The following is a 19,650-nucleotide window of genomic DNA, read 5'->3' as shown; positions in this document are numbered from 1 at the left end:
TAGCTAGCTCATGTCGTCGATCATGGACCTTTTGTGCTTATCTCCTAGCTACTTGTTCTAGGGGGAGCTTCCTTCCTTCGGTAGAGTTCATTTTGCGATGTATTATTACAGTATTAATCTTGTACGTACGCAAAGCCTTTCGATATTGTAAGATCGATCTCATACATGGGAAAATAATAAGAACAATACCCTTTTGATATTGTAATCTAGATTGATGCCAAATTTCACTTTTCAAGACTATTTGGATAAGAAAATGACCCCTTCCAAATCCATGCTTCTCTTCCTTTAGAAATAAGCCACAATGTGATGGAAACGTACAACATTCACTAATATGATGAAAACAACATTCACGAACATGGCCGTTTCAAATTTCTTGTGAGAATTATTATTACATCCTCAGTGACACATCTTAACTAAACATAATCTTTGCAACTTTTTTGATGGGTCTTCTTTCCTAAATTCTTTTTTTATTTTTATTATTATTATTATCTTAAAACGCAAAAAGAAAACCCTAATTTCTTTTTCTTCTTATTGTAATCACGATATTGATCGCTAAACTGAACGTTTTGAATGAATTAATTAGTCCCAAATACAAGGTTAATTAGAGATTTCTTCATAAGTGAATTTAGTAGAACAAAATCATAGAAGCAGCATTAATATAATCAAAAGGCTAGCCTTTTCCATCATAGTTTGTATTTGAATGAAAACCAACGATATAAACTTTCGGATACATGGGCTATGATTAGCAATGAATTGAAAAGGCTTTCAAATTTCACCTTGCACTCTTAGAATGGTTTTGATTGAGCCTCTTTATTATCTTTTTGTTTGATTAAGCCCTTGTATGGTATACAACATCACAAAATAGTCCTTCTAGTCAATAAAATAAGTTCGTTGAAAATTGACATGTGTCTATGTATAATAATAATAAAAATTAAATCTTAAATAGATAATAAAATATAATGTTTTTCTTTTATTTTTAATTTTCTAAGCATTAATGGTAGCTCATTTTTTGGCAATAGAAGAGGTAGTTTCTCATGGAGTTTGATATAAAACATTTCATAAAGAGAAAATTGAATACCTACTAAGCGCATTGAATAAAATTGGCAACTATAAATATCTTCATCTAGTTTTGTTTGTGTTTTTTAGTTTGTGTCAAATAGTTTTTTATTTTCATTCTTTCAAAAATAAAAATACCAAACTTCATTTTGTTTCATTTTATTTAAAATTATTTTTATCATGAAAAAAACATGCCAATAATTTATGTTAGATCCTTGGCCTAAGCTACGTGCTAGTCGGATAATTGTTTTTTTTTTAAAAGCATACAACAAATGTAAAGATGTTGTTAACATGTTTTTTTAACATAAAAAACCAATAATGAATTAAAAATCTAATACATATTGGACAACATCTTTTTTAAATATTGAGAAGGTAACATATCAGGCGATACTATTTAAAAAACAACAACATTAAGACTGAGAAATATCATATCGACCTGAACCAACCCTGATTAATTTACAAAACACATCACCTGAGTTATGAGAGCATGATAGTCTCATAGAAAGAAAAAAAAATTAGAAAGCTCAATTTCTAATAAGCTAAAATGTTGAAGGGGAAAAATTAAAAAAAAATCAATGTTTTTTTACAAAATAAAAAAGCAGCTTAAGTCAACCCGAATAAATTTGCTAAACTTGTGAAATGAGTTGTGAGAATGAGATTACCCCATAGAAAATAAATTTAAAAAATTACAAAGTTTAGCTTTAAATCAACTCATTGTTGAAGGAAAAAGATCAGAAAAGAAAAGGTTTAAAAAAAAAAGAAAAAATCTTAGTCATCTCGAGTTAACCTAAAAAATCAGCGGCTGTAGTTATGAGACCTGAATAACTTAATAAAAAGTATACAAAAAAATCATGAAGAATAATTCTCAACCAACTAAACTCGTGACCCGAGTCATGAGAATGAAATTACCTCATAGAAAATAAATTAAAAAAAATATTATGAAGTCCAACTTTAAACCAACCCATTGTTGAAGGATAAAATAGAAAAAGAAACTAATAAAAAAAAGGATAAAAAACCACTGTCAACTCAGGTTAACTTGGTAAATTTACAATCTGAGTGATGAGATTGGAATAACTTAAGAGATAACAAATAAAAAATTCACAAAGTCTAATTCCAAACCAACTAAATGTTGAAAGTCCAAAATTAAAAAGAAGAACAATTTAAAAAAACCTAAACAAACCAACTCAATGTTGTAGAGCACAACTTAAAAAAATCCAATTCTAAAAAAACTCAACAAAAAAACTCCTAAGTAAACTCGGTCTAACCACCAAACCTATAGCTCGGGTTATAATACCGAGATAAACTCATATAAAAGAAAGTAAAAAAACAAATCGACAAAGCCCGATCTCCAACCTTTAAATGATGAGATTGAAATAAATTTTTTTTAAGAAAGGACAAAAAACATTAAAGTCAATCTGTACTAACAGTCCAAACCTTTGACTCGGGTTATAAGGCCATGATTACTCCATAGATGGAAAATAAAAATAAATCACGAATTCAAATTCTTAATCAACCCAATGATAAGGGATAAAAATGAAAAAAAAAGGTATCAATTAAAAAATGAGTAGAAGATAAAACAAATAGCAATCAAAATAACAAGTATCAAATTTAATATAAAAATGAAAGACTTCTTACTATTTTAGATAAAATGACACGAAAACCGTGGAGAGGTGAGAGAAAAGAGAGAGGAGAAGAAAAAAAAAGAGAAAATGCAGTGTTATGAGACAATTATAATCATAAAAAAGAAAATTAAAATAAATTATGAAAGCCAATTCCTAATCAACTCAATGTTAAATGATAAGATTGAAAAAAAAATATGAAATTAAAAAAGAAAAAAAACCTTAGTCAACTGTAGTTAATGTCCCAAACCCATCACTAGGGTCATAAGATTGCGATAACCTTATCGAAAACAAATAAAAAAAAGAATTATGAAGATCAACTTCTAATAGATCTAATATTGAAGGTTGAAATTGAAAAAAAAACTAAATTCATGAGATCGATTATAACCTAATAGGAAAAAATAAAAAAAAATACAAAGTACAATTTCAAAGAAAAAAACTAATATTGAATAATAAATTTTTTTAAAAAAACTAAAACAAAGGTTGGGTTGTTAAAAGTTGAAATTGAAAAAACAAATCAATTAAAAAAAACCCAAAATGAACCGAGTCAACCTATGTCAACATACCAAACTTATTGAAAGGAATTGTAAAACCACACTTGTTCTGTGGTGAGAGAGTTATATATATATAGACAATGTGCAGGTGTAGTTATAGTAGAAAACAACAACTAAACAATTATTCATATCTATCTGGCTATATTATCTCTTACAATTATAGAGAGTGACGTGGTGTATTGCATTCCTTATCACTTATGACCCGTGCAAACCCCGTCCAAAATAGTAAACTAGTGTTATATAAGGAAATCCTTAATTGAAAAACGATAATAAGGAGGAAAAAATTACTATGAATAGGATTAAAAATCCCCCATTAATTTATTTAGATCTCATATGGAACAAAATAATAAATTGGTACGCAAAACAATAGCCTAGCTATAAATCAAGTAAAACTTCCTAATCGGGTAAAAGAATTATTTTAAATGAAGGGTTTGTGAAAATTGGAGGTAAAAATATTTAGAAAAAAAATAGAAGGGAACTTTGAATTAATCAATGTATGAGTTTTCATGCGAATAATACTAATGGTTAGTGCAAGTCTTGTGTTAACTGCAAAAATTTAAGTAAAAATAGTAGATAATAATCTGAGAAAAATTATTATTTTCAAAGGAAAAGTCCCTAAATAGTTATATTTACTCCCATATTAAAAATAAAATGAGACTTTAGTGGAAAAGTTCTGCAACCAAGGGCTTTATAAAATTTACTATAGTTAAATGACTTAAGGGCATTTTGGTCATTAAAAAACACCTCCCCCTCCTTACAATAGTAGCAAACAACAATTTGGAGGGGAAAAGGGAGATTAGGGATTTTTTTGTCTCTTTCTATTTTTCTCCTTTCAAATCTAGTTGTTTATGGTATGGAAGTTGAGTTATTGATTCTTATTCAATATACTAAATCAAATGGGGGGAATTAGAGAGGGAGGAGAGAAGGGGTGAGAGTTTTGGGTTTTTTTGAAAGAAAATAAGGAAAAATTGAAGAGGAAGGAGGGAGCTTGAAATTTTCATGCTTGAATTTAAATTGACCAAATTCATGAACTTGGGGTTTCATAAGATTTGTTGTGTTAAGTGTTAATTGGATGATGTATCATTGGGTTAATTATATGCATAAAAATGAAATGAATTTGGTCAATTTATGAAGAATGACAAAGACCCCTAAATTTCTCAATTTTAGGGTTCATGAAATTATTAAGAGATTGGGGGTGTTTTGTGTTAAAAAAAATTATGAAAAAAAGTATGGTGTAGGTAATAACTATAGTAAAAACATAGAAAAAACTGAAAATAATTCAAGGAGGAATTTATTTATTAAGGCTGACCATGAGAGAATTATCAGGGGAGATAGAAAACTTGGTTTAAATTGTTGGTATTGTGTGTTTAATAAATGAGTAGGCATGGGTAACTATGTTTAGGAAAGATTTTGGTGGGATATGTGGATTTCACGTGGTATGTGTGTTTGGGGGAAGTTAAGGATTTGAAGTTGGATGATTATGTGGTATTGAATGTTTATGGTGTAATGAGAAAGCCTTAGAAGTTGTAAATGAAATAAACCTATTGCTTAAATAGATAATTGGCATGTTGTGGTTCATGGTTGGAAAGTATAGGAATAAAGTTTGAAAACTTTGATGTTGATTTATAGATTTAAGTTGATTATGACTCTTTTAAATGAGTTAGTCAATTAGTGTGTGATTGAGCTATTGTTGAATTGAATTGGGAAGGATGAGAATGTCTAAATACCAAGTTTATAAGAATTTAAATTAATACCCACCACATGTTTGATAAAACATAAACATGTAATTCATCGATGAAAATTGATGATTTGTACATTGAAATTTTCTGACCAAAAAAATTAATCATTTGGTTATTGAAATAATGTGTGGACATTAAAATAAACTACAAAAATGAATAACGAAATGTTTAGATGTTAAATGTTACAATAAAGACCTAAGATGAAGTAAATGAGTGGGCGTGTTTAAGTGGTGGATTGAAATTGTGAAAAACATAAAATTCTATATTAAAACTCTAAATTGATAAGGTGAATATTAGTTGATGAATTGTGATGTATAAAATATAAAATTTGAAATATTGGGATGTATGAAGATTCTAGTGTTAAATGTTTATTAATGATATGAATAATAATTTTTATTGTTTTAGGAGTTGTAGAAGAAGATACAAAGTGGGATTGGACTTCTCAAGAGCTTGTGTGACATGAGCTCAAGGTAAGAGATTGCACTCCCTTACTCTTTTTAATATTTAAAATGCTTTTGTTGTTGTTATAATTAGAATGAATATTTAATTTTGTTGCATACAATCAAAAAAATTTATGTGTTTTATAATTGACTGCGAATGCAGTAATATTTTACATGTGATTTATAATAAACTACAATGAAAGTAATCATTAGATAATTGAAATAAGTCACAATGGTGGTAATTGGTAGATAATTGTAATAAACCACAATGGTGGTAATTAATAAGAAATTGTAATAAACCGCAATTGCAACGTCTAGTATATAATCAAAATTGACCGCAATGACAGTAACCGTTTTGTAAATAGAAATTGACCATAACAACGGTAACCATTTCATAAATATAAACTGACCCCATTGACAAAAATAATTGGATATAAATTGTAATCATCCATAACGGTGGACCTCATAAAACAATATTTATGAGGTGGCCACATGAGTGGTGGGGCTAATGATCAGATATTTATGAGCTGACCACTTGAGTGGGGGCTACTAATAAGATATTTATGAGTCGGCCACATGAGTGCAGGCCATTGATCAGATGTTTATGAGTTTGCCATATGAGTGGGGCTACTAATCAAGTATATATTGATTTGATTGAGGGCTATGGTCTGGAAAGTATTTATGTTGGCCGCAAGAATGGAGAGTAGTGTTAAAATAAAATGTGGTGTAAATATTGCTATTGAGAAAGAAAATAAATGATAGGTGAGATACATATATAGAGTAGGAAGAATAATATATGAAAATTAAATTGACATTAAAGTTGGAATTAATGTGTAAAACTTTAGATAAGCCACAACGACGATTCTAGTATTTTAAATGTTAATCCAGCCACAATGACGAGGGTTATTGGGCCTGAGTTACAAATTTATAATAGAATTAATGATTATGAACAATGAAAAGGACGAGTTCGAATATGAAAATGGATTAATTGAACCTAATAAGTTGATTAAAGCGTTAACCAAAGTTATGGATGAATGGATAAATCTAAAAAGTATGGATAAGTTATAATTATTATGTAAATGAGCACGATAAATATTGAGGTTGGAAAAAAAAATTATGAACTAATGTGAAATAGGAAATTCTCAACTGAAAATAATTATAAATTAAAAGGAAAAAAATTGTTGTGATTTGGGATGAATATCTCTAGTAAATTAACTTTAGTTTTGGATAAGAAAAACTAATAAAATGGTACGCAAATTTTAAATTTTGATAAAATTACTTAGTGTCCAATTTTACAATATTAAACATAACTCTCAATCCGACTATTAAATCAGACTAAAATTGTAAGAGAAGTCTCATGACATGTTATTGTATTATGGTATATATTATTAATCCATAATATATTATCTATGAGGTAGGAAAATATAGTATCTGCATATTGTCAAGGGGGCAGAATGAGAGATTAATATGTATATTGCCTATAGGGCAAGAAAATATATTATGTGAATATTGACTATGGAGTAAGAAATTAATGATAAATGAAAGCATGAATAAGGGGAAAGGAAAAAAATATAATATGGGAAGGAATATGTTTTCGTGGCAAAAATTTATCATGTGAAAGTTAAATAAATCACAACAACAAAGTTTAATATGAAAAATATAAATAAATTACAATGATGATACTTAAATTAAATGGACGACAATGATGAATTATAATATGTGGAAATTAAGTTGACCACAATGACAAAATGTAATATATAAAATTTGATTCAGTCACAATGGTGAGCTTAGAATGAAAAACATATAGATGGTTCAAGAAAGGGCCAAATGAATATTTGTTAGTGAATAATATATGGATGAGCATAAACATATAGATGGTTCGACAATAATATATTTTATAAGGGCTTGGGATTGTTTTTTACTATGGGTGTTAGATCCATATAAATTGAACAAGTCAATGTAGAAATGAAAAGTAAAATTCAAATTTATAATGAAAAATATTACATAAAGGAACCGTACAAGACCGAGGTTGTTTACATAAGAGGAGATGGGGAGTTGAGGCTTAGATATCTAGCCCAGGCTCCTCGACTAGATATTCCCCATATTGGATAGCAACAACCTTAATTGGGAACAAATATGCAAAACTAGGCACCTGGACTGGATGAAAGGCAACACTGAAGTCCATATGCATTCCCCTTGATTGATTGAAGAAATACATGTTGGACATGACAAAAAAAAATCTTATCCCTAACCATCTCATACAAAGCTGCAAACCCTTCAAAAATTTCTTACAACTCCCCTAAAGAGTTCCTCAAAGCCTTCAGTTGCACCAAGCAACTTCAGGCTTCTTCTTTAGCAAAGAGAGGCTCAACCATCAGATCGTTTTGGGTGGTCTTCACCTCAAGGGGTCTCCTATTTCAGGACACCCACTTGGTTATAAATGGTCTAAGACAGTTTATCAGTGGAACCCAATTAAAGAACAATGCCTTGTATTTGTCCCTTCATCAATGAATAAACCACCTTGAGGCTTCTTTGTTCGACCTCTAGATCAATTTTCTCATTCTTTAGTCATTGGAAGGCATCATGGTTTGCCCTATGTTTGGCAATGTCCTCCCCTTACATGTTTTTTCTCATGCATCTAACACCTCTTGGAGTGAGTGCACGTCACGAAATTCTATCAAAAATAAATGTTAGGAATAATGGTCATAAAACCAAACTAAAAAGGGAAACAAGAAAGTGTCTTACATTAAATGCTATTTGTCCAGACTCTCATCAAACATCATCGAGATGTTTGATGAAATGATGAGAATCCTTTCTAGCAGTCTCACCACCTCAAGGCTAGTCTTCCTAAGGTTTGACCTTTCACCGACAACATGCTCCATGAGCAACCTTTCCTTATTAGTCAAGGTAAGGAAACTAAAAGGATCTTAACCAAGAGCGATGTTGACAAAAGTATCCTCAAATTCAACTTCCTTAGGAACAGCCCGGGTAGAGGGCCCAACTGCTGCAACCTCTGCAAATAAAGTTGAAAGTCGAGGTAGAAGGAATGCCACCATAAAAGTCTCTATATTAGAGGATGGAACATCGATCTCCACAAGGGTGAAGACCACTTTTCTCTTAAAATAGACAGCAGGGCTCGTAATCACTTTAGAGGTGGTTAGATCTGTTTGATCCTCAAGTAAAGGAGTACGACTACCTCTAATTTTAGTTTCTATGGGAGTTCTTGTTCCTTCCATTGTGTCCTTAAGGATAGGGAGTTCATTTACAATGATTGGGTTATCTTCTATCTCTTCTCTAGTTTTGCCTCCATTTAAGTTAAGAGATGGATACCCTTTCTATAAAATTTTCTCTATAAACCTTGTTGTAGTTTTTCCTTCTCTTTCAACTATCAATCTTGCATAAAAATAGAGTCAGTAACGAACTTAGGTGTAACAAAAAAAAAAGGAAATGAAGTTGTATACTTTGCAACAGGGCTTAGTAGTCCCATCTAGTCATCTTATTGGCTTCATATTTGTTAAGGTCGTTGTCAATACAACACATGTTTTCTTTTCATCCAAACTCAAACAAAGTTTACCATTAACATCAGGGGGAGGTACCCTCAAATAATAAAAAACCCACATCTATTGCATCTCATCTATAGGGCTAACTGGCCTATTATACCTTAATAGCAATCACCTCCCACTCTATTTTTTTATATGAGCAGGTTTTCCCTGTAGGGTTCCTTTCATGGCTTCTGTGGGTCTGTTAACGAAGGTAAAAAACTAAGGCATGTTGTTGCCACCATTAGTACTAATGACTAGATGGAAACAGATCCTAAAGATATTAATTGTAAACTCAATTCTGACAAGCTTAAAAAACTTATCAAAAATGGATAAGATTATCTAAATTTATCAAAGATGAAAAAGATTATCCACCCGTTAGGGTGCACCTAGCTTGGACTTATTTGGTAGTATCTAAAAACTTCCCTCACACATCTTTGGAGAGGAAAAATGTACCTAAACGCATGCATCCAAAGCCCAAGGTCGGCTGATTGATACGTTTATGAGAGAATTTGAGTTGTGTACTCTTATGCCTGTTGATCGTTAACAAACTTTATGTCCTTCACCCCTACAATGCTAGGGGCATCATCCTTGGGGGCCTTATACATCCTTTCTCTCATTTGAAGCTTTCTAATAGCATCATAGAAAGAACTTCTCCTGTAGAGAGAACTACTTTCTCCTATTAGAGGTGAATATTAGAGTTCCACCCTCTTTAGTTCTAGGGCCTAGTCTGATGGACATTTGTCCCCTGCTTTTTACTTTGGTCTCAAGTTGAAATCTGAACTCTGTATTAAAGGTAATAATGTTCCTGTTTCTATTGACAGATCTGACTCCTTTTGGGTCAATTTATATTCCAACTAAAAGAAAAAAAAGCTTTTGGTGGGAAATACCTAGAATGATAGTTTATTCCTAGATTAAAACAAAACTAGCTTAGGGTTTTTCAACAAACTGCTTTTGAGAAATTACAAAAATTGAAAGTAAAAGAAAAAATAGAAGCAAGAACAATTAGGGTTATAAAGGAAATAACTTTTCACCCTCACTGTTGGATGAATAACCTTTCATGTCATCTTAGATCTCTAGAAGTATATTCAATTGTTGCATTGAATGTGCACTACCTTTTTTGTTTTCTAAAAGACACCTTTTTTTTAATGAAAATAGACCACCTAGTCATCTTATTCAAATTAAGACGAGATACATAGTTATAAAAAATCCCAACAGTTTTTCAAAGACAAAAAATCCCACGCGAGAAAGGTAAAAAGTCTCTCCTTAATGACATAAACAACTTAGGTAAAGAGACTTTAATTAAAGTTGGTAACCTTTCAAAATATTTGCGTCTTAAATATGCAAAGACTTGGGGGGCTACTGATGGATCAACATATTTTATACATGTTATTTTTTTTGTCTAAAATCCATATTTAAAAAGGACCAAAGACAAGGTGATGACTCAACATCCTTAGGTTCAGCTACGCGTTGAGCCTAAGTACCTGTAACTCTAACAAGCTGCCAGACCTGACATCCAAAGGCTCCTCATCTCACCGAAACTTGATGAATGTAAAACCAATGATCTTTCTAGTTCCTCTATTGGGCTATAAGACTCAGCTTGTTTTTTTTTTTTAATCATGAACCTTAACATAAAATGTTGAGGTCAAAGGTACTTATCTCTTTATACCTCTAGGTGTACAAAAGTCTTCAAAAATACCTGCTACTTATCCCTCAGTAATGATGTGTAAGGAATATTTATCTTTATTTAATGTTGTTAGGGCAACATTACACTTCAACCCTCTTCTCCACAAAAGGATAAGATTCATGGCTATAAAGACCCTATGAATCCTTTAAAAAAAAAGGGTCTCCAATTTTCATTCTTGCTTGTATATTTATTTTAGAGTCTCTCTCTAAAATATCATGTTATATTTTCTCTAAAAAAACTACTTACTTAAGCCTTGGAGAGTCCATAAATCCATCAAAAGGAACCTTTTCAGGTACCAGCCATCAGCCAGCTTGGCCTATTAGACACTAAGTACCGGCTATCGACTACCTTAGTTAGGGAGAGTAGAATAAATTGCTTGAATCAATAGATTAACCAATTATCTGATAAATAAGCCTTACTCCTAAGCTATTTGGGTTTTTTGGGACATCATTATAAACTTTTTTTTGTTGTGCACAATTATTATTTTTACCGTAAAATATTGATGATTTTTGGGCATGTTTATTGCTCTTTTTTTTCCTCTTTTTTTTTTTAATTAACACCATTTGTTCTCTTTGAAAAATAGTTTCTATTAGTTTTATTAAACTTGGCTCAGCCAGGTAGGTCAATCCAATGACCTACCAACCTAAAATCTAGTCCAGGTTGGGTTTTATATCGAATATGGTGGAAGTTGACTTGCAACCCGATCGACTTCGTCAAAACCAAAGTGAGACCCCATTTGTTTTTTATTAATATTGTTTTTTAAAAAAAACATGTTGTTTAAAATTTTTAAAAATATTAAAATGACATAGTTTTGAATTGACCTAAGTTAACTCGGGTAAACATACCTAACTTGTGACTTGAATCTTGGATGAGACCGAGTTTTATAACTATGATCTCTACATATTAGCTAGCAAGAAAGGTTGTTTTCATATCAATACCATGCTATTATTAACAAAATCTAAAAGGCATGAGAAAAGTCTTAAAGCACAAGATTCAATACATTGTGGATTTGGCAGTGCACTAATGATTTTGCTCTCTCAAAACAACTCATTACCTTTTGTATTGGGGGTAATTCAATATTTTTATTGGGTCCATTGATCATTATTAAATTGATTGGAGACATTTCAGTCTTTTCATATTTAGCGTACATGGGCTTTTTTATACTTTCATATTTCTAAAGCACAATGGAATGAATTAATTACCTTTTAAAGAGAAAAAAAACTAGCGTTCATGGAATTTTTGTATTTTCAAACTTGTTTTTTTTTTTTTTTGTTATTATTAGGTTGGGGCTTAGGGGCAATTTAGTATTTAAATAAATGTAAAATATAATTAAAACAAGAAAAGTAGCTAGCACGTGTAACGCACACGCCAGCGTGTGAAAGGTGCTTGTGCCCTTCGAGCGGCATGTGCCACATCTCCTAGCAACCAAACACTCTTTTTTGTCATGTTGTTGGAAGTGTCACACTATTATCTTCATGTTGAGGTGGCGTTAGTGTAACGGTTAGACACTAGAGGAACTTTCTTTCTTTCTTTTTTTCCTTCTCTTTTCTCTCCTTTTCCTTTGAAATTTTTGTTGGACATGCATAATTTCAGAGTTCCCCTTTTATTTATTGAGATTTCAACTTAGGTTCTTATTTTTTTTATTTCTATTTTTTTTCTTAACTCTTTTGTAAAATCCTGATTTGTTTTCAATTTCATTTTTCAATCCCAATTTGTGACATGTAATTTTTTTTTTCTAATTTGATCCTCATTCTTTTTATTTTTTTTATCCTTTTGTTAAATTGATTCTCTTTTCAACTTCACATTTCAATAAAAAAATTATAGTTTTCCTCTAATTTATTTTTTATTTCTATGTTATTTTTTATTTCTATGTCGATCCTCATTCTTTTAATTGCTATTTTTTTTTTGTTTTGAATCCTTTTGTATAGTTTTTTTTTTTTTAAATTTCATCTTGGAACATTTGACTGGTCAGGGATTGAACTTCGTGGTTTTTCCAGGTGCTTCCGGTCTAATGACCTGAGTTATATTTTTGGGAAATTAACACGGTTGACATCATTTTCTTTACTTATTTTCTTTTTTAATTTCATCATTCAACATTGTTTTTTATTTATTTATAAAAAATAACTTCGTAGTTTTTTTTGTTTTTTTTCAATCAGAAAATCCAAATTTTATGACTTAAGTTACATATCAATCTAAATTAATTCAATTATTTTTATAAAAAGAATTTTAATCTTATTTTAAACATTATTTTTTATATAAAAATAATAATTTAACCCCGTAACATGACGCAGCTAGCTAGAAGTCTAGTGACCATCATAAAAAAAAAACAAATCAGGAGTGTACTGTGCTAGACCTTAAGCTTCCTAGTTTGTGTTTTCTTGTATCATGTGTTTATTCTGTTTTCTCTGTTTTTAGTCTGTTCTCTTGTGCTACTCTAGTGGCGAGAGCTAAGAGACTGACCTTAAACGGCAAATGACTGAGGTTCAGCACTACAGAGCTCATAAGTTTAACTTTTTCCATTGAAAAATGCTAATAATTGTTGTCATGCATAAAAAAAACATCTAGTCCGGTCTATAATTATGTCTCTTATATATGCTTCATAAAAGCTTCTTGCTCTTGAATGACCGAAGACGGTGATTTTTCATTGTGAATGTTGAATTTTGACCTGGTCCCATTAATTCAAAAAACTCTTCTGATCAATGCATGACCTATTGATTAGATGATGCCCTATACACACATATATTTCAAGTAATTCTTAATTAATCTGAATTAGTGCTGATAAATACATGTCAAGATTACAGAAACAACGATAAAAATTAGCAAAAAGAGATCAATTATTCGGTCCTGTATAAGTTCAGTAAATGGGACTAAAACTATATATTGAATGGTCCCTCTTGCTAGGGAAACGAATCATGAACATGAATGGGGATTGCTTGCATGATCACAGGCACTGCTCCTGTCGTCCCTCCAGCTACCGAGTCCCCCAACATCCTTGAATAAGCATGATAAGCATTTGCCTGACACTCTAACACAAGAACACCAATTGGATAACCCTACTAAGTTGGCCTGATCCGAATTGCAATCACAGGTTTCAGACTCAATTATCAGCATTGCTGGTAATTAGATGAAAATAATTTTAGACTGATTGATTAAGAATTATCCTGAGCTTTCGATTAATAGAAGTTTAATTCCTAAACATTACTCTTAATGTTTTTTAACAAGGTTAATTTGGGTAGTACCTATGAACTTCCATCAAAAATTAACATGAAGCCAAATTAAATGATCCAGTATGGTTAGTCAGTCACATCAATCTTCTAGTTCCAATTCGATAATGGTGTTAAATGGGGGAAAAAAAACAGTAAAAAAGAAGAAGCTTGCTTGAGGTAGAATACTGGAAAAGAGTGTTCAGAGGATTTATTCCTAGTTTGAATATTGTGAGATGGGCTACATTTGTGTACTCCTGACAATGAGTGCTGCCATGGAAAAATATATGCAAAAGGATATATAGTGGCTGGCTGGCTGGCTGGTACTGAAACTGGAGGGCGTTAGGCAGAGGCAAGAGAGTCTTAAAGAGTTGAGTAGTGACAGAACCATTGACAAAGAAACAAAGAAAAATGCATGCGCGTGGGCATAAAATCCGTCCTCCTGTTCTTGTCGTCTGTGATGATCAACTCAAATTTGAAATTACTACTAGTATTACTGTAAGATTTATTTCGAATAATATAAATTAATTGTTTTGTTTATATATATATATATATATATATATAGGAAATCATATCATCATCTTATTCACTTCATTATGCCTGCAATCATGATTCTTGGTTGCCTCACCCGCATGCCCCCCTTCTCTCCTTCACTCACTATCTTCCCCTAGCTAACCCCACTCTCTCTATTTCCTTCCTTTTCACCCACCTATAAATCCAACACTAACCCCTCTTCTCTCTCTCACCTGTACTCCTTCACAACACCAAAACTCTCTCTTTCTTTACTACTCACTAGCTATACACCTCTTCCTTTGATCAATATTTAACCCCTCCTTCTATATCTCTGTGTTGCAGTCCAATATTTGATAATATCAATGGCTATGTCTGGATTTGAAGGGTTTGAGAAGCGGTTGGAGCTTCATTTCTTTGGCGATGACCCAGTGATGGTGGACAACAATCTGGGCCTTAGGCTTCTTGGTTTTGAGTCATTGGAACAAGTGCTAAATGCTGTCCAATGCACTGTGGTATCTGCTGTTGCTAACCAATATTTTGATGCCTACGTGTTATCAGAATCAAGCCTCTTTGTGTACCCCACCAAGATCATCATCAAGACATGTGGGACCACCCAGCTTCTCAAATCTATCCGTCCATTGATACACTATGCTTGCAATCTAGGCCTCACTTTATGCTCTTGTAGGTACACAAGAGGTAGCTTTATCTTCCCTAAGGCACAACCTTTCCCCCACACCAGCTTCAAAGAAGAAGTTATCTACCTCGAGGAGACCCTTCCTACCAATCTTTGCTATAGAAAAGCCTCTGTCATGCCTTCCAAAATGACCACTCATTCTTGGCATGTCTTCACGGCTAGTGATCAATCTCACGTAATCCCCAAGGATATTTACACCCTAGAGGTGTGTATGACTGAACTCGACCGTGTTTTGGCTCGTAAATTCTTTCAACCTCCCGGTGGTACCAAAAGTGGTGACATAGCAGGCAAAGAAATGACCAAGATTACCGGTATAGGTGATATCAATCCAAGAGCTATGATTTGTGATTTTGCATTTGACCCTTGTGGATACTCCATGAACGGGGTTCACAATGATCGCTACTCTACCATCCATGTCACCCCAGAAGATGGCTTTAGCTATGCAAGTTTTGAGTGTGTGGGCTCCATTTATGATGATGATATCGAACATCTTGTTGGGTCCTTGAGGAAGGCAGTCCAAGTTTTCCGGCCAGGCACCGTATCGGTGTCGACCACATGCTCAAGCCACGAGGTATGGACACGTGTCGCCCATGCTCTCGAGCCACTTGGATTGAAATGCCGGAGTTGTGCTGCCGATGAGTTTCCAGCCGCTGGAAGCATCGTGTTTCAAACGTTCACGGCCCGCCGGAAATAGCTCCACCAAAACATCGGTGCTGGTGCATGGTACGTAGATAAGACATATTGTGGGAAGGGGAGGTTAAAGATTAAGAGAGTTAGGGTTTAGAGGGAGGGTTTAGCTGAATTTTTTAGGACGGGTGATGATGTGGAGAGATGTGATTGGTTAATTGAGGGATTGTGGGCTTTTGACCTGTGTAGAAAGATCATAGATAAAAGTGGGGATGGGAGAATATTTATCTAGAGATGAGAAGATGGATGTGGAGGCATCAAGAAGAGGGGTGAAAACTTGGGCTCTCTCATGATAATGCACCCCACTTAGGCTTGTCACGCCTAAAGATTTTTGAGCTTGTGTAGTAGTGGGGGGGTGAAAAGGTGCTCAATGTGTTTCAGGTTTATATGGAACTTTCTCTTTCACTTAATTTGTTTTTTCTGTTCTTTTCCCTCCTCCCCCCTTGATCAATCAATTGTCTCCTATGTTTTTAGTTTATCAAAGAACAAATCAACACCTTTTAAGTTATAAAATCTTGTTGTTCCCCTCATGATGCATGATCAATTATTTATATTGTTTAATTAATTCCGCACATACCAAGATATGTATATTGATTAAGCAAATATTTTTAAAACCGTATATATTTAACGAAAAATACAGGAGGCACCGCAATGAAATACAGAAACAAAGACGAGGGGAATCAAGCATTGAATCATCATGTAGTCTTGATGATTTGCATGGGGTTAGAACATTTTACATGGAAGTGTAAATGCGCTTTGTTTACGATGATAGTTGAGTTGCATCTGGCGTGGAAGTCACCACACTTAGATATGATATGCAATCTAACAGCTTTGTCGCATTACAATACACAGAATCTACAAACACGTGAACATGAGTGGCCAGATTAATGTGTGTTGTTCACTCTCACTTTTACTGACTTAATTTGGCCAAGAATCATTTGCCACAGAAATTAAGTATGGAGATCGCATGTGCCAGCTTAAAGCATGTATATTACTGCAATTTATATCCCAATATTACGTCCATGCCTCACCTCATGACCATGCCAGTATACCCTTTACATGGCATTTTTACTCATCAAGATAATTTTGGTAATTCCTAGATTGAGGTTGTCCAGAAATTACTAGCTAGCCGTAGCTCTCTATTACTGCCCGTTCAAGATTTCTATTTAATGTATGTGCACTTACATTTACATGCATGCACAGTGTATATCAAAGCTGCATGAAAATTAGTTTATATGATTAATTGAGATGGAAGCAATTACTGGCTCGAACATCTATATTAATAAAAAAAACAAAATTACAAGATGATTTGAGTTTCATACGATTTATAATCCAGTTTATTAGATTTATAATATCAATATTAAAATAATATCCAAAATGATTTAGAATAAAACTCTGTTTAGATAATGAATGGGGGCTGGCTTACATGAACAGCCTAGTTCCCAAGGGAATGGAGGATATATTGTTTTACGCTTTGAGAGTCGACAACTTTAGGGTCACCAGTGACTCTTGAACGGTTCTATTTCGAGGCCTTTGTGTTCTTTTTAAAAAGCAGATCGGGCTTCTTATTAGCATGTTTGATTTTTTCTTCGATGATTGAATGGAAGGCTTCGTTCATTTAATTGGGCTTAATTGCAATTTAAAAACTCAACCTTGGTATTAGCTTATGTTAGTCTTTAGCAATTTAATGTATGAAGTTTTGTAAAAGTATTTTTTAATTAAAAATAATATTTTTTTTGGCATGACAATATCAAAATTATAAAAAAAAACATATAAAAAATATCAATTTAATATTTTTTATACTTTAAAAAAAAAAACAATTTCTCTATGGCAAGGATAAGTCTCCATGACACGGTTCTTTTTCAAGGAAAAATAACGAATAGTCTCATGAAATACAATGGATGACTAGAAAACTCAACAAAAATACTCAGCACCACTGTTTATATACGTGAAGAATTTGTAAGCTCACGTGTCAATTCATGAGAAGGCAAGGTACTCCTAGGTAGGAGGTGGAATCGTGGACAAACAAGCTAGCTTACCAAGTAAAATGGACTTTGATCTCCTCTCACTGTTTCATGGAGAACGATGACTTGAATGCTAATATTAATTAATGTACAAGTGAATTGTCAACGAAATGAGAAAAGAGAAGCTTATGGACCCTCCCTCGTTTCTTTTCAGCTTTAGTGAGGTTGATATAAGATAAGAAGTCCTTGATGCTTGTCTTTGAGCAGGTTAGTTTTAGTCATAGTTAAAATTTTAGCCTAGCTTGGGACTCGAAAACTAACTCGAGTTAATTTTTTTTAAAAGTATTTTTTTATATAAAAAAATTATTATTTTTATTTTTTAAAAAACTCTTGAAATGACATTGTTTCATGAGTATATTTCTTTAAATAAAAAAACGAAATATTCCATTAGTATTTAGGCAAAATTTCATAGGTAATTGCATTGCCAAGAAAAAACCATCAATGGAAAGTATCTCATCAAACTTTTAATTTCATCGCATTTAGTCTCTTGACATAATTTTCTAGGGTAATTCCATCAAAGATTGCAATTTTTTTTTATCTTATTATTCCTTATCACAATAAACCATAGCCATAACATAGCAAGTTAAATTTTAGGATCAATTATGTCCTCTTTAAGAGCTACAAATATTAAGAAACTTATTAAACCCAAAGTTGATTGGTCCTGCTAGATCAGCCACGATGAGAGTGGTGAGTTTTGAATTGCCTACCGAGTTTGTTGAGATGCATGATACCTTTAGAAGAAATTAATTGCCTACAGTGTTTATCAAATATAAAACCCATTAGAAATAATCTAAAAGCAACTTCACACCAATATGTCTAATAGTCAAACAAAAAATAACATTTATCCTCTAAATTATTTTAAATTACTATACACAAAATCCTCACATAGCCTAGGAAGTCCGAAAATAAAGAAGTGCTCGCAGTAACAGGTAGATCCATCAAGTATTCTAACTTAGGTATGTCATGGTTGTGTTCCATGAAATGACATGGAAATGTCATTAGAAAGAAACTAATGATTTTTTAATTAGTTTTTCATAGACAGTGTCATTGATGAAGTCCTAAAAAATCCAAGTAGCTTGGGGGCAAGACTTATGTCTTGGATAATCGATTAATCTCTTGGTTCTAGCAATCTGATCCATTCTTCTTAGCCAAGGTGGCTGGAGACGGGTGTCAAATACTTGTAAAAGGTTCTCTTTGGTGAATTTGAAGACTCTCCAATGATTAAGTCAGAATGTAATAATATAACAGAAAGATACTATAAAAATAAATATGCAGTAGAGAATAAAGATTCTAAATCTTTTTTGGTTAATGGGTCTGTGGTCTATTTATAGCTCATGAGTCCTTTTATAGAAAGGAAGGGTTACAACGTAATATTTTTCTAATAGTTTTAATAAGGGAAAATATCTCAAACGTATATATTAATATTGATGGAAATATGGTGGGCTCTTAGAAGACTTTTATACAGCTAAGAGTATAGAGAGAGTAAGATCCAAAATGTAGGTGTGCCCATGGAACTAAGTTGTTCTCCTAGGCTAAACCCAATGTAGTTGGGTCCTTTCTTTGACTGAGCCAAAAAGAGGTGGTTTTTCCGAGGGTTGTTTGCCCATTAAATATGAGTTTATCAATATAGTTTCAAGATCTTGCTTTAAAAATGCTAGCTAATAGGCATCAATATTTACCTTTCACTCATAAGATTAAAGGAATAATTTCTTAGTTAAGAAACTTTGTTTTAATGAAGTTGGTTAAGAAACTTCAATGGGTAAAGGCCTAGTTATAGGATAATCGTTAGACAATAACACTTTTTTTACTAGATAACTCGACTATAATATATCTTGGAGGAGTTTAAATGCATTGAAAATTAAAATATATAGTTGTTTAATCACACTTTTGGTTGA

General features: G+C 32.4%; 1 protein-coding gene across 1 annotated transcript; it reads left to right on the top strand.

The window, feature by feature from the left end:
- The first annotated feature begins 14,450 nt into the window (after nucleotides 1–14,450).
- LOC7469101 (S-adenosylmethionine decarboxylase proenzyme 4) lies at nucleotides 14,451–16,244 on the top strand. The gene has a single exon (XM_002312690.4). The coding sequence runs from the start codon at nucleotides 14,713–14,715 to the stop codon at nucleotides 15,736–15,738; it is 1,026 nt and encodes a 341-aa protein (XP_002312726.1). The 5' UTR covers nucleotides 14,451–14,712; the 3' UTR covers nucleotides 15,739–16,244.
- The last annotated feature ends 3,406 nt before the right edge of the window (nucleotides 16,245–19,650 follow it).

The sequence above is a fragment of the Populus trichocarpa genome, chromosome 8, assembly GCF_000002775.5.
Source record: "Populus trichocarpa isolate Nisqually-1 chromosome 8, P.trichocarpa_v4.1, whole genome shotgun sequence".
Lineage (NCBI taxonomy): Eukaryota > Viridiplantae > Streptophyta > Magnoliopsida > Malpighiales > Salicaceae > Populus > Populus trichocarpa.
This window is presented reverse-complemented; position numbering and strand designations above follow the sequence as displayed.

What these genes read in the sequence shown, in the direction of transcription:
- LOC7469101 (XM_002312690.4), top strand. Translation starts at nt 14,713, where the DNA reads ATGGCTATGTCTGGATTTGAAGGGTTTGAGAAGCGGTTGGAGCTTCAT.